The sequence below is a fragment of the Mustela nivalis genome (genome assembly GCF_964662115.1).
Source record: "Mustela nivalis genome assembly, chromosome: 7".
NCBI classification, from domain to species: domain Eukaryota; kingdom Metazoa; phylum Chordata; class Mammalia; order Carnivora; family Mustelidae; genus Mustela; species Mustela nivalis.
In genome coordinates, this window is record NC_139026.1 from 66,427,464 (window position 1) to 66,440,881 (window position 13,418).

At 40.9% G+C, this 13,418-nt stretch overlaps 1 protein-coding gene across 1 annotated transcript in view; it reads right to left on the reverse strand.

The window, feature by feature from the left end:
- Window positions 1–13,418, reverse strand: part of LOC309870254 (liprin-beta-1-like) — a gene marked incomplete at both ends in the record, with an annotated part of 48,629 nt that overhangs the window by 12,666 nt on the left and 22,545 nt on the right. Inside the window, 3 exons of the mRNA XM_082742438.1 lie at window positions 838–894; window positions 1,867–1,982; window positions 7,388–7,542. Of these exons, the coding sequence (XP_082598564.1) occupies window positions 838–894; window positions 1,867–1,982; window positions 7,388–7,542 (328 nt within the window). The remainder of the gene's footprint in view (window positions 1–837; window positions 895–1,866; window positions 1,983–7,387; window positions 7,543–13,418) is intronic.

Here is a 13,418-nt window from a genome sequence, read left to right on the forward strand (position 1 = left end):
TTTTCAATTCACAAAGGAATCCATTTTCTGAATCTGGCCAAGTAGTTCATTTTACAGTTCTGATCGAGGCATACAAGAAAAATCCCCCTGGCTGCCCATAATAATTTGTTTGCTATCCTTGCAAAGGTGAAGTGACACTGTAAACATCCAGAGATTTTTTTCCCTTTCACATAACTAGCATTCAAGTGTACAGGGCTGTCTTTTCAAAAATGGAAGTCAGGAATAGGTGACCAGTTTAGAGAGAGAAAAAAGCTCTAAGAAGCAGAGTAACACACATACACAAACTTTTAAAAGGCAATTCTCATGTACTCATGTGTACATAAGTTACTAGACTTGTCCAGTATCAAATAAAGTAAAAGATATTGGTGAGAAAAGAGAAGATCTCATCTTTGAATACTGCTCTGGTAAGAGATTTTCCTAATTCAGACTTAAACTTGGATAAACATAGATAATGGACCGGTTTACTACATGAAGAATGCAAAAAACTACTGCAGCCTTTCCAGCCATTACATCATTCTCTGTGACTCTTTTCTGCTAGGGTCAAAATGCAAGCCAGTGCAAACCTGAAATTCAAAGCACTGCACTTCACATGAAAACTGATGAAGGAAGGCTAAAGCCGTGCAAACACTTGGCACGAGATAATGGATAACAGTCCATGAGCAAGTATCTCTTTGTTAACTCACAACCTCCCCTTTCCCTGACATCCAACCACCACACCTGCATTAATGTATTCAGGCCTCAGTCATCCGCTTCTCACAGTGGTCACTGTGAGTTTGTCAGAAGCTTCCTCTCTCCCAGGTATCAATGACATTTTCCACATTCAAGAACATGACTTACGAAAGACTATCGCACGGCTGGGTTTCAACAGAAGCACCAAGGATTATTTTTCCATCACTAAAAGAAGAAAGAAAAGAAAAGGAAAAAAAAAATGGAATGTGTGTGCTACACAAGTAAAAGACCATATATATTCTAAGCAAGCAGAACTGTCAAAAAAACAAAAAATTGTGCTGGGGAAGCGATTTCTCTTTTAAAACAGTCATGTGTGTTTTGTTTTGTTTTGTTTTTAAACACAGGCTCCATGCCCAGCATGGGGCTTGAACCCACAACCCTGAGATTAAGACCTGAGCTGAGATTGAGTCAGCTGCTGAATTTACTGAGGATTCCCAGCTGCCCCTCTCTTTTAAAATTTTCTACTATATTTTCTTTTGTTAAAAATATATTTTACTTATTTATCTGACAGAGAAATCACAAGTAGGCAGAGAAGCAGGCAGAGAGAGAAGAGGAAGCAGGCTCCCTGCCGAGCAGAGAGCCCTATGTGGGGCTCGATCCCAGGACCCTGGGATCATGACCTGAGCCAAAGGCAGAGGCTTAACCCACTGAGCCATCCAGGTGCCCCTAAAATATTCTATTAAATTTTCTTTTATTTGGTCTCATTATAAGGTTAAGTAATTGAGAACATGCTCCCTCAAAATTCTACTTGTTAATGGAGAAACTACTGTATCCCTGTCCCAAATCCTTCTTCCGAACAGCCTGGGCCACATGACCATTGCTATGGGGCTTGGGACCCACTGGCGGCTCCCCATGACTTAGGACATAAAACTTGAGTCCCCTAAAATCTCTCTCTAACCTGAACACCACACCTCCCTGGACTCCTGCCCTAGGACTTCTTGCTTCACACCCTTTATTTCAATAATCCAGAACTGACTGTAGTGATTGATTTACACTGGTCCCCTGGCACATGCCTTACAGTTTCTTGCCTCTCACAGTAAAACCTGTGTCTGTAAATAAATTGCAATGCACTCTTGTGTTTGCTTGATCTACTCTGCTGAACATTTATATTGCAATGTTGGGTCATAAATGACATACCTTTCTTCGAATGAAGTCTCTGGTTGAGGAGGCAATTTTGCGCTTTCAGACGTTTCCAGGCCCTTAGATGTTGGCAGTAATGAAGGCATTGAAACTTGTAAGATGCTGGTGTGGAACTGTAATGTAATTAGAGAAAGTAAAAAATCCAATAAATAAGACAGAAGTCACAGAGATAAAATAAAAATAACGGAGACAATTACATGGTCCATCAAAAAAATTTCATACACCTATGTTTAAAAACACTATTCTTCTATTTATAAAATGGTCTCTGGATATAAACATCAATGACTGTTAAAGTCAGAGAAAACATTCTGGAGGAAGGTCATTTTTTTTTTTTAAAGGTTTTATTTATTTATTTGACAGAGAGAGAGTGATCACAAGTAGGCAGAGAGGCAGGCAGAGAGAGGGGGGAAGCAGGTCCCTGCTTAGCAGAGATCCCGATGTAGGGCTCGATCCCAGGACCCTGAGATCATGACCTGAGCTGAAGGCAGAGGCTTAACCCACTGAGCCACCCAGGTGCCCCAAGGAAGGTCATTTTTGAACTTGGTTCTGAATAAAACATAATACCATCAAGTAAGTCAATAGTTGATCCTGACAACGTTAAGCCCTAGTAAAAACTTTGGTTCTAACCTTATGCAAGTCACTTAACTGGGCACCAGTTTTCTCCTCTGTAACATGAGAATGGCAATGCCTACCTGACAGGGTTGTCATGATTTGAGATGAGATTTGGGTAAAGTGCTTTGTAAACACATCTGTTTTCACTTTATTTTCTATCACTAGTCTAATATAGAATGTTGTTCAAACCAGATTTTTTTTTTTTTTAAGATTTTATTTATTTGGGACGCCTGGGTGGCTCAGTTGGTTAAGCAGCTGCCTTCGGCTCAGGTCATGATCCCAGCGTCCTGGGATCGAGTCCCACATCGGGCTCCTTGCTCCGCAGGGAGCCTGCTTCTCCCTCTGACTCTGCCTTGCACTCTGTGTGCCTGTGCTTGCTCTCTCTCTTTCTCTCTGACAAATAAATAAATAAAATCTTTAAAAAAAAAAGATTTTATTTATTTGACAGAGAGAGACATGGTGAGAGGGAACACAAGGAGGAGGAGTGGGAGAGGGAGAAGCAGGCTTCCCACTTCCCTGAGCAGGGAGCCTGATGATGGGCTCCATCCCAGAACCCTGGGATCACGACCTGAGCAGAAGGCAGACACTTAACGACTGAGCCACCTAGGCACCCCCCAAACCAGTTCTTTGTGGATACCACTTAAAACACTTGGCTTAATAATACTACAGCAGCAACAACAAAAATGCCTAAAAACACCTTCCTAAACAAATGCTTTGTGTACCCTAAGGATGGAATCTATGGAACAAATTTTATACTCTGGGGTTAAATAATTTTCGATGACTGTAGAGCAGTATGGTGTAAGAGCCCATCATAAACTACAATACATGAATCACTTAAAAAATATTGTGATAAAAAAATAAAATTTTCCTCAGTGAATTCAGTCTGCCAGTCAACCAACCAATCAGTGACCGTCCCTCCTTCTGAAGTCAGCCAGGAAGGTAGGGACTTACAACCTGGAACACACTTCTAGATGCCAATCAATCAATGACAGTCTCACCTCTGTAACCACACATCCACAGCGGATGTCAACTCTCTCTAGCCTCTGAGAGTCCCTCAATCCCTGAGCTCCAAGCAACCCCACATGCCCCACATATGATCAAAGAGACTGTCCCTGACCAACAAAGTTCACCGAGGTAACTAAATAAGCAGTACATTTAGCTCTGTGGTTTTTTGTTCCAGTTACTGAGCGGTGGTCTCATTCCTTGACACTAAGAGGTTATAACATGTGAAGTCTGTTGAAATAATCTGATTGGGCCCAAGACGGAGTGGTTCCTGTTAAGCTCCATGTCAGTAAACCCAAGCTTAGCTAAGTTTCCGTGCTTGGCACTCCCAGAAAAGGCAGACCTAGGTCAACCAATCGGCACTTGCCTGCCCTTAGTAAGTTACCTGACCCACCCTGCCCCGAGACTTCTCTTTGCTGCACATTAAGGAAAGTAACCCTACTTAACCAACCAGCAAATGACCAGCCTGATCCTCTGCTCCTGCTTCCTTCGGCCTAAAAAAGCCCTTCATTTTGTACAGATCCGTAGAGTTCCTTTCCATCTGCTAAAACGGACATTGCCTGATTCATAAATTGCTGAATAAAGCCAGTAAGATGTTGCAAATTTACTCATTTGAAGTTTGTTCTTTAACAACAAGTCTGATCTTGTTGCTTCGCAATTTATTATTTTTTATTTTTTTATTTTTTGGAATCTTTATGATTAGTTCTGGGCAATTTACAGAGCCATCATCCCTGTGTTAAAAATTTTCTCAGCTGAATTTTTTTTAAAGATTTTATTTATTTGACACAGAGAGATCACAAGTAGGCAGAGAGAGAGAGGAGGAAGCAGGCTCCCTGCTGAGCAGAGAGCCCAATGTGGGACTTGATTGATCCCAGGACCCTGAGATCATAAACTGAGCCGAAGGCAGAGGCTTAACCTACTGAGCCACCCAGGCGCCCCTGAATTTTGTTCTTTAAGAAGTCCTATTGCTGTAAAATAGGAGATTACTTCACTCTCTTTTTTCTTTTTTTTTTTTTAATTTGAATCTTTATGATTAGTTCTGGGCGAATTATTGAGCCATCATCCCTTGTGTTGTCAAGTTCACAGTAGCTCCCCGGGTTCCTAACATGGGGAAGGAAATGGCCCACTAACAAACTGATCCATTTCCTTGATTTCATTTTGAACTTAGGACTTTAACTCCCAACTCCAATCTCCCTTCTAGCTCTTCTTTAACAATATGGCTGAACACACTCAATCCTCATCAAATCATTCTGGTTCCAAACGAAAAGTCTCATTAAAGTACAATTCACATAGGAAAGACTTTTTTTAAAGAGACTATCTGGGCAAATCTTACATGTAACATCTGCCATTCTGTAAATAGGCAGCAAGCATACTCATTGACTGTCAAATGTTATTTTTCCCTTCAGTAGAAATATAATTAGCAATTAGGGGATTTTCCCCCTCTAACATATTTTTTATTTCCCCCTCTAAAATATTTTTTATTCCTTAACTAATCCTTTGCCTCTTTTTTCCAATTTTATTGGGATATCACTGACATGCAGTACCGTATAAATTAAAAAGAAAAAAGAAAAGGAAAGGAAAAAAAAACACATTTTTTTCCTTGCAATGAGAACTTTTCGGATCTACAGTCTTAGCAACCTTCCAGCATACCAGACAGCAGTGTTAACTATAGTCATCACGTTGTACCTTATACCCCCAGCACACTTGTCTTATAACTGGAAGTCCGTACCTTTTGATCACCACCTTCCAATTTCCCCTACCCAGTAATCCTTATGACTGACATCTTTTAGCCCTCTCCTATAGTGAAGAGAGAAATGTTTCCTCCTTGAATTCATTTTCATGCAATTCAAATTTCATTTTCTCATTAGGTAATCAGCAGGAATAGATAGGAAAAGAAAAGATGCCACTTGGTTTTTTTCTCACTGAATACAGTAATATGTTAAAGGAAAGACGACCAAAGGGGGAATTGGAAAACATAAGGTAGTCAAGACTATTTAGTTAAAAAACAAAAACAACAATAACAAAAACAATTTTTCCCATTCCCAGTTTCTCTAGACAGTACACTGCACTAAAATTAAAAGTTCTAGGGCAAAGACGGAGGTGCTGTCAGGAAGCCACGGGTGTGCCTAGGTTAAGACCTCAGGAAGACTTAAGGTACAGCTGTCTCATTGAAACCTTCAAAAAGTTCGACAACTCTAAAAACAGAGGGAGATTCCATAGCAGCCATACAGAAAACTTAAGACAGAGAAAGTCTTATGGTGAAGACAATTGTGGATATCCTTTACCTGACGGAGTGGATTATAAATTGATTCATAAGAAATGCCAAATGAATAAAATATTATACCAAATAGAACCAAGAGGGACAGAGATAGTAGAAGGCAGAAGGCCCTAGACCCGTATAGATACTTTTGCAGAAAACAACTCATCTGCAATTACAGGTTCTTTCTCCTGGAAATGGAAAGATGACTCCCAAGGAACAACCAAGAGCCCAAAGGTCTGGGCCCTGTCAAGGAACTGGCCACACGAGCCTGGCTGGATTTGGGAACTGCTACTGACTAATGATACGTGGGTGTCTTCCATGTCTATGTTCCCTCTTCTTGAATGGGAATGCCCAGTAGTTACTATGCCCATTCCACCACTGCATGTCAGGTGTGTAGGGGACAAATGACTTGACCTTGAATTTCCTGGTTCTTTACATGGAATGGAGTGCTACTCGAGAAGCCAAACCTGAGCAGCTGCACCTACATCTTGACCGGGTCTGGATGACAAGGTCTTGGGATGCGGAAGCCTGACTGGAGTAAGACCAAGAGGTCTTTGATGAGGGGATGAGGACATTTTGCATGGGGGACGGATATAAATGATTGTAGCCAGAGAGTGGAGGGCAGTTGTACTAGTCGAATATGGTCGTAGGGGTATATGCCATCCCATGTGTTCTTCTCAAATGTGATATTACTTGTCCATCAAGAGGTAGGGTCTTTGTTTCCTCTCTGTGAATGTGTGTGGGCCTGTGACTACAGGAGAAGAGATGCCACAGGGTTTCCGAGTCATAGCATAAAAGATGATATAAATATGCCCAGTCCTCTTATTGGGATGCTCATCCTTAGGATCTAAACGCTCTGCTAGAAGAAAGCCCGGGAGTCACAGGTATTTCCAGCTAGGGCCTCAGCTGAGGTCCTGTCCAACAGTAGTACCAACCAACCATGTGATATACAAATGGGTAGCCGTCGGATGACTCAAGCCTCCAGCCTTCACACCATTCCAACTATTGCCCAGTGGAGCGAAGAAGAAATGCTCCTGCTGAGCCTTACCCACATCACACATTTGTTAGCAAAACAAGTGCTGTCATTCAAGCCACAAATTTTTGGGGTGGTTTGCAATAGGTAATGGAAACAGATTTTGGCACCAGTCTGATGTGTGAAAGAAAAGTTAACGATGAGTTCAAGACTAAATATTCCTGTCCAGCTGCTTTTTTCCAAGTCTAAAGAAGTCAGGGAAGATTTTAGACCAGAATTTTTCAGAGACAACATTGGAAGTGACTAAAACCAACTTCTTTATATAATCTCACGTTATCCCTCTTCATTTATTCCCTATTTGTTCTTTACTAATAAAGATTATTATTGTGTAGATTGTAATCCATTTAGGATGACATCTTTCTCCCATGTTCTTCCTGAATTATTTAAGCAATTTTGACATTGCCCAAGGTATTTATTTATTAAAGAGGGGGGGAAAAACCAATCTTTCAAATAAAGTCCTAGCAGACTGAGTTTTGACATGAAAATTGCTAAGACTCAGTCAGTAGCCACACTGAGAAAAGATCCCAGGTCTTTCCTGCTGTCAACAGCATTTTAACCTTCAATGACACAGTCTCTTCACTACAAAGATAATGTTGAGAGTCTGTAAATACCTCTTCTGGAACACTTGTGTTAAATGGGTCACGACTGGGAGATCCCGTGACTGGTGTAGATGATACACTTTTCTCCAGGTCACTAAAACCCTGCGCATCCAGCAAAGTGGAGACGGAACCAGAAGTGAGCAGACCGTCCAAGTCGCCATCTTGGTCTAGGAAAAGGAGAAAAATGGCAGCTTTTCATTTACATTTCATTTTTGGAGGAAGAATACCAACTGAATATAAACATTTTTCCCATCCTCAAAAATCAAAAGTGAGTTTCCTTTGAAATCCTTAGAAAAATAACAAGAGGACCTCGAGGAGAAATGTTAAACTATGAGCACCTGGAGCCTGAGGGTGGTATTAATAGCTATTACCACAGACTCACAGCCTTGAAATCAGAAGTTCATTTAGTCCAACAACCTTCCCTAATTTTGTTTCAGAATTTGGGGCTTTACAAATTTCAGTTCAGAAACAACCAAGCTGGGGAGGAGTCAAGATGGCGGAGAAGTAGCAAGCTGAGACTGCTTCAGCTAGCCGGAGATCAGCTAGATAGCTTATCTAAAGATTGCAAACACCTGAAAATCCATGGGCAGATCGAAGAGAAGAAGAACAGCAATTCTGGAAACAGAAAAACAACCACTTTCTGAAAGGTAGGACCGGCGGAGAAGTGAATCCAAAGCGACGGGAAGATAGACCCCGGGGGAGGGGCCGGCTCCCGGCAAGCAGCGGAGCAACCACGCACAAAATCAGGACTTTTAAAAGTCTGTTCCGCTGAGGGACATCGCTCCAGAGGCTAAACCGAGGCGAAGCCCACGCGGGGTCAGCGTGGCCTCAGGTCCCGCAGGGTCACAGAAGGATCGGGGGTGTCTGAGTGTCACAGAGCTTGCGGGTATTGGAACGGGAGAGCCAGCTACAGAGACAGAGCGGACAGTAGGCTCACAGCTCAGTGTTACCTTGAACCGGTCGCAGGCTCGGTGAGCTCGGAGCGCAGCTGGAGGTCAGGCAGACGGGAGTAACTGGGCGCTGTTCTCTGAGGGCGCACTGAGGAGTGGGGCCCTGGGCTCTCGGCTCCTCCGGGCCTGAGACCAGGAGGCCGCCATTTGTATTCCCGTCCTCCGGAACTCAACGGAAAGCGCTCAGGGAACAAAAGCTCCTGAAAGCAAACCCGAGCGGATTACTCACCCCGGCCCCGAGTAAGGGCGCTGTAATTCCGCCTGGGGCAAAGACACTTGAGAATCACTACAACAGGCCCCTCCCCCAGAAGATCAACAAGAAATCCAGCCGAGACCAAGTTCACCTACCAAGGAGTGCGGTTTCAATACCAAGGAGAGCAGCCGAATTCCAGAGGAGGAGAAAGCCAAGCACGGAACTCATGGTTTTTTCCTGTGATTTTTTTTAGTCTTGCAGTTAATTTAATTTTTTCTTTTTCATTTTTTTTTTTCCTTCTCGCCTTCGGGTAAATTTTTTTTTTTAAACTGTTACCTTTTTCTTTTTTAACGATTTTTTACTAGTTTATCTAATATATATATTTTTTCTTTTTTACATATTTCTTAGGTGTTTTCTTTTTTAAAAAATTCTTTTCTTTTTTAATTTCTTTTATCTTTTTTTTTCTTTCTTCCTTTTTGAACCTCTTTTTATCCCCTTTCTCCCGACTCACGATTTTGAATCTCTTCTCATTTTTAAAGCATATTTTCCTGGGGTTGTTGCCACCCTTTTAGTATTTTACTTGCCCCTTCATTTACTCTTATCTGGACAAAATGACAAGACGTAAAAATACAACACAAAAAAAAGAACAAGAGGCAGTACCGAAGGCTAGGGACCTAATCAATACAGACATCGGTAATATGTCAGATCTAGAGTTCAGAATGACAATTCTCAAGGTTCTAGCCTGGCTCGAAAAAGGCATGGAAGATATTAGAGAAACCCTCTCGAGAGATAGAAAAGCCCTTCTGGAGAAATAAAAGAACTAAAATCTAACCAAGTTGAAATAAAAAAAGCTATTAATGAGGTGCAATCAAAAATGGAGGCTCTAACTGCTAGGATAAATGAGGCAGAAGAAAGAATTAGTGATATAGAAGACCAAATGACAGAGAATAAAGAAGCTGAGCAAAAAAGGGACAAACAGCTACTGGACCACGAGGGGAGAATCCGAGAGATAAGTGACACCGTAAGACGAAACAACATTAGAATAATTGGGATTCCAGAAGAAGAAGAAAGAGAGAGGGGAGCAGAAGGTATACTGGAGAGAATTATTGGGGAGAATTTCCCCAATATGGCAAAGGGAATGAGCATCAAAATTCAGGAGGTTCAGAGAACGCCCCTCAAAATCAATAAGAATAGGCCCACACCCCGTCACCTAATAGTAAAATTTACAAGTCTCAGTGACAAAGAGAAAATCCTGAAAGCAGCCCGGGAAAAGAAGACTGTAACATACAATGGTAAAAATATTAGATTGGCAGCTGACTTATCCACAGAGACCTGGCAGGCCAGAAAGAGCTGGCATGATATTTTCAGAGCACTAAACGAGAAAAACATGCAGCCAAGAATACTATATCCAGCTAGGCTATCATTGAAAATAGAAGGAGAGATTAAAAGCTTCCAGGACAAACAAAAACTGAAAGAATTTGCAAATACCAAACCAGCTCTACAGGAAATATTGAAAGGGGTCCTCTAAGCAAAGAGAGAGCCTACAAGTGGTAGATCAGAAAGGAACAGAGACCATATACAGTAACAGTCACCTTACAGGCAATACAATGGCACTAAATTCCTATCTCTCAAAAGTAACCCTGAATGTGAATGGGCTAAATGCCCCTGTCAAAAGAGACAGGGTATCAGAATGGATAAAAAAACAAAACCCATCTATATGTTGCCTCCAAGAAACTCATTTTAAGCCCGAAGACACCTCCAGATTTAAAGTGAGGGGGTGGAAAAGAATTTACCATGCTAATGGACATCAGAAGAAAGCAGGAGTGGCAATCCTTAGATCAATTAGATTTTAAGCCAAAGACTATAATAAGAGATGAGGAAGGACACTATATCATACTCAAAGGGTCTGTCCAACAAGAAGATTTAACAATTTTAAATATCTATGCCCCCAATGTGGGAGCAGCCAACTATATAAACCAATTAATAACAAAATCAAAGAAACACATCCACAATAATACAATAATAGTAGGGGACTTTAACACTCCCCTCACTGAAATGGACAGATCATCCAAGCAAAAGATCAGCAAGGAAATAAAGGCCTTAAACGACACACTGGACCAGATGGACATCACAGATATATTCAGAACTTTTCATCCCAAAGCAACAGAATACGCATTCTTCTCTAGTGCACATGGAACATTCTCCAGAATAGATCACATCCTCGGTCCTAAATCAGGACTCAACCGGTATCAAAAGATTGGGATCATTCCCTGCATATTTTCAGACCACAATGCTCTAAAGCTAGAACTCAACCACAAAAGGAAGTTTGGAAAGAACCCCAATACATGGAGACTAAACAGTATCCTTCTAAAGAATGAATGGGTCAACCGGGAAATTAAAGAAGAATTGAAAAAAATCATGGAAACAAATGATAATGAAAATACAACGGTTCAAAATCTGTGGGACACAACAAAGGCAGTCCTGAGAGGAAAATATATAGCGGTACAAGCCTTTCTCAAGAAACAAGAAAGGTCTCAGGTACACAACCTAACCCTACACCTAAAGGAGCTGGAGAAAGAACAAGAAAGAAACCCTAAGCCCAGCAGGAGAAGAGAAATCATAAAGATCAGAGCAGAAATCAATGAAATAGAAACCAAAAAAACAATAGAACAAATCAACGAAACTAGGAGCTGGTTCTTTGAAAGAATTAATAAATTTGATGAACCCCTGGCCCGACTTACCAAAAAGAAAAGAGAAAGGACCCAAATAAATAAAATCATGAATGAAAGAGGAGAGATCACAACTAACACCAAAGAAATACAAACTATTATAAGAACATACTATGAGCAACTCTACGGCAATAAATTTGACAATCGGGAAGAAATGGATGCATTCCTAGGAACATATAAACTACCACAACTGAACCAGGAAGAAATAGAAAGCCTGAACAGACCCATAACCAGTAAGGAGATTGAAACAGTCATTAAAAGTCTCCAAACAAACAAAAGCCCAGGGCCAGATGGCTTCCCGGGGGAATTCTACCAAACATTTAAAGAAGAACTAATTCCTATTCTCCTGAAACTGTTCCAAGAAATAGAAATGGAAGGAAAACTTCCAAACTCATTTTATGAGGCCAGCATCACCTTGATCCCAAAACCAGACAAGGATCCCACCAAAAAAGAGAGCTATAGACCGATATCCTTGATGAACACAGATGCGAAAATACTCAACAAAATACTAGCCAATAGGATTCAACAGTACATTAAAAAGATTATTCACCACGACCAAGCGGGATTTATCCCAGGGCTGCAAGGTTGGTTCAACATCCGCAAATCAGTCAATGTGATACAACACATCAATAAAAGAAAGAACAAGAACCATATGATACTCTCAATAGATGCTGAAAAAGCATTTGACAAAGTACAGCATCCCTTCCTGATCAAAACTCTTCAAAGTGTAGGGATACAGGGCACATACCTCAATATCATCAAAGCCATCTATGAAAAACCCACCGCAAATATTCTCAATGGAGAAAAACTGAAAGCTTTTCCGCTAAGGTCAGGAACACGGCAGGGATGTCCATTATCACCACTGCTATTCAACATAGTACTAGAGGTCCTAGCCTCAGCAATCAGACAACAAAAGGACATTAAAGGCATCCAAATCGGCAAAGAAGAAGTCAAATTATCACTCTTCGCAGATGATATGATACTATATGTGGAAAACCCAAAAGACTCCACTCCAAAACTGCTAGAACTTATACAGGAATTCAGTAAAGTGTCAGGATATAAAATCAATGCACAGAAATCAGTTGCATTTCTCTACACCAACAGCAAGAGAGAAGAAAGAGATATTAAGGAGTCAATCCCATTTACAATTGCATCGAAAACCATAAGATACCTAGGAATAAACCTAACCAAAGAGACACAGAATCTATACTCAGAAAACTATAAAGTACTCATGAAAGAAATTGAGGAAGACACAAAGAAATGGAAAAATGTTCCATGCTCCTGGATTGGAAGAATAAATATTGTGAAAATGTCTATGCTACCTAAAGCAATCTACACATTTAATGCAATTCCTATCAAAGTACCATCCATCTTTTTCAAAGAAATGGAACAAATAATGCTAAAATTTATATGGAACCAGAAAAGACCTCGAATAGCCAAAGGGATATTGAAAAAGAAAGCCAACGTTGGTGGCATCACAATTCCAGAATTCAAGCTCTATTACAAAGCTGTCATCATCAAGACAGCATGGTACTGGCACAAAAACAGACACATAGATCAATGGAACAGAATAGAGAGCCCAGAAATAGACCCTCAACTCTACAGTCCACTAATCTTCGACAAAGCAGGAAAGAATGTCCAATGGAAAAAAGACAGCCTCTTCAATAAATGGTGCTGGGAAAATTGGACAGCCACATGCAGAAAAATGAAATTGGACCATTTCCTTACACCACACACAAAAATAGACTCAAAATGATGAAGGACCTCAATGTGCGAAAGGAATCCATCAAAATCCTTGAGGAGAACACAGGCAGCAACCTCTTCGACCTCTGCCGCAGCAACATCTTCCTAGGAACAACGCCAAAGGCAAGGGAAGCAAGGGAAAAAATGAACTATTGGGATTTCATCAAGATCAAAAGCTTTGGCACAGCAAAGGAAACAGTTAACAAAATCAAAAGACAACTGACAGAATGGGAGAAGATATTTGCAAACGACATATCAGATAAAGGACTAGTGTCCAGAATCTATAAAGAACTTAGCAAACTCAACACCCAAAGAACAAATAATCCAATCAAGAAATGGGCAGAGGACATGAACAGACATTTCTGCAAAGAAGACATCCAGATGGCCAACAGACACATGAAAAAGTGCTCCATATCACTCGGCATCAG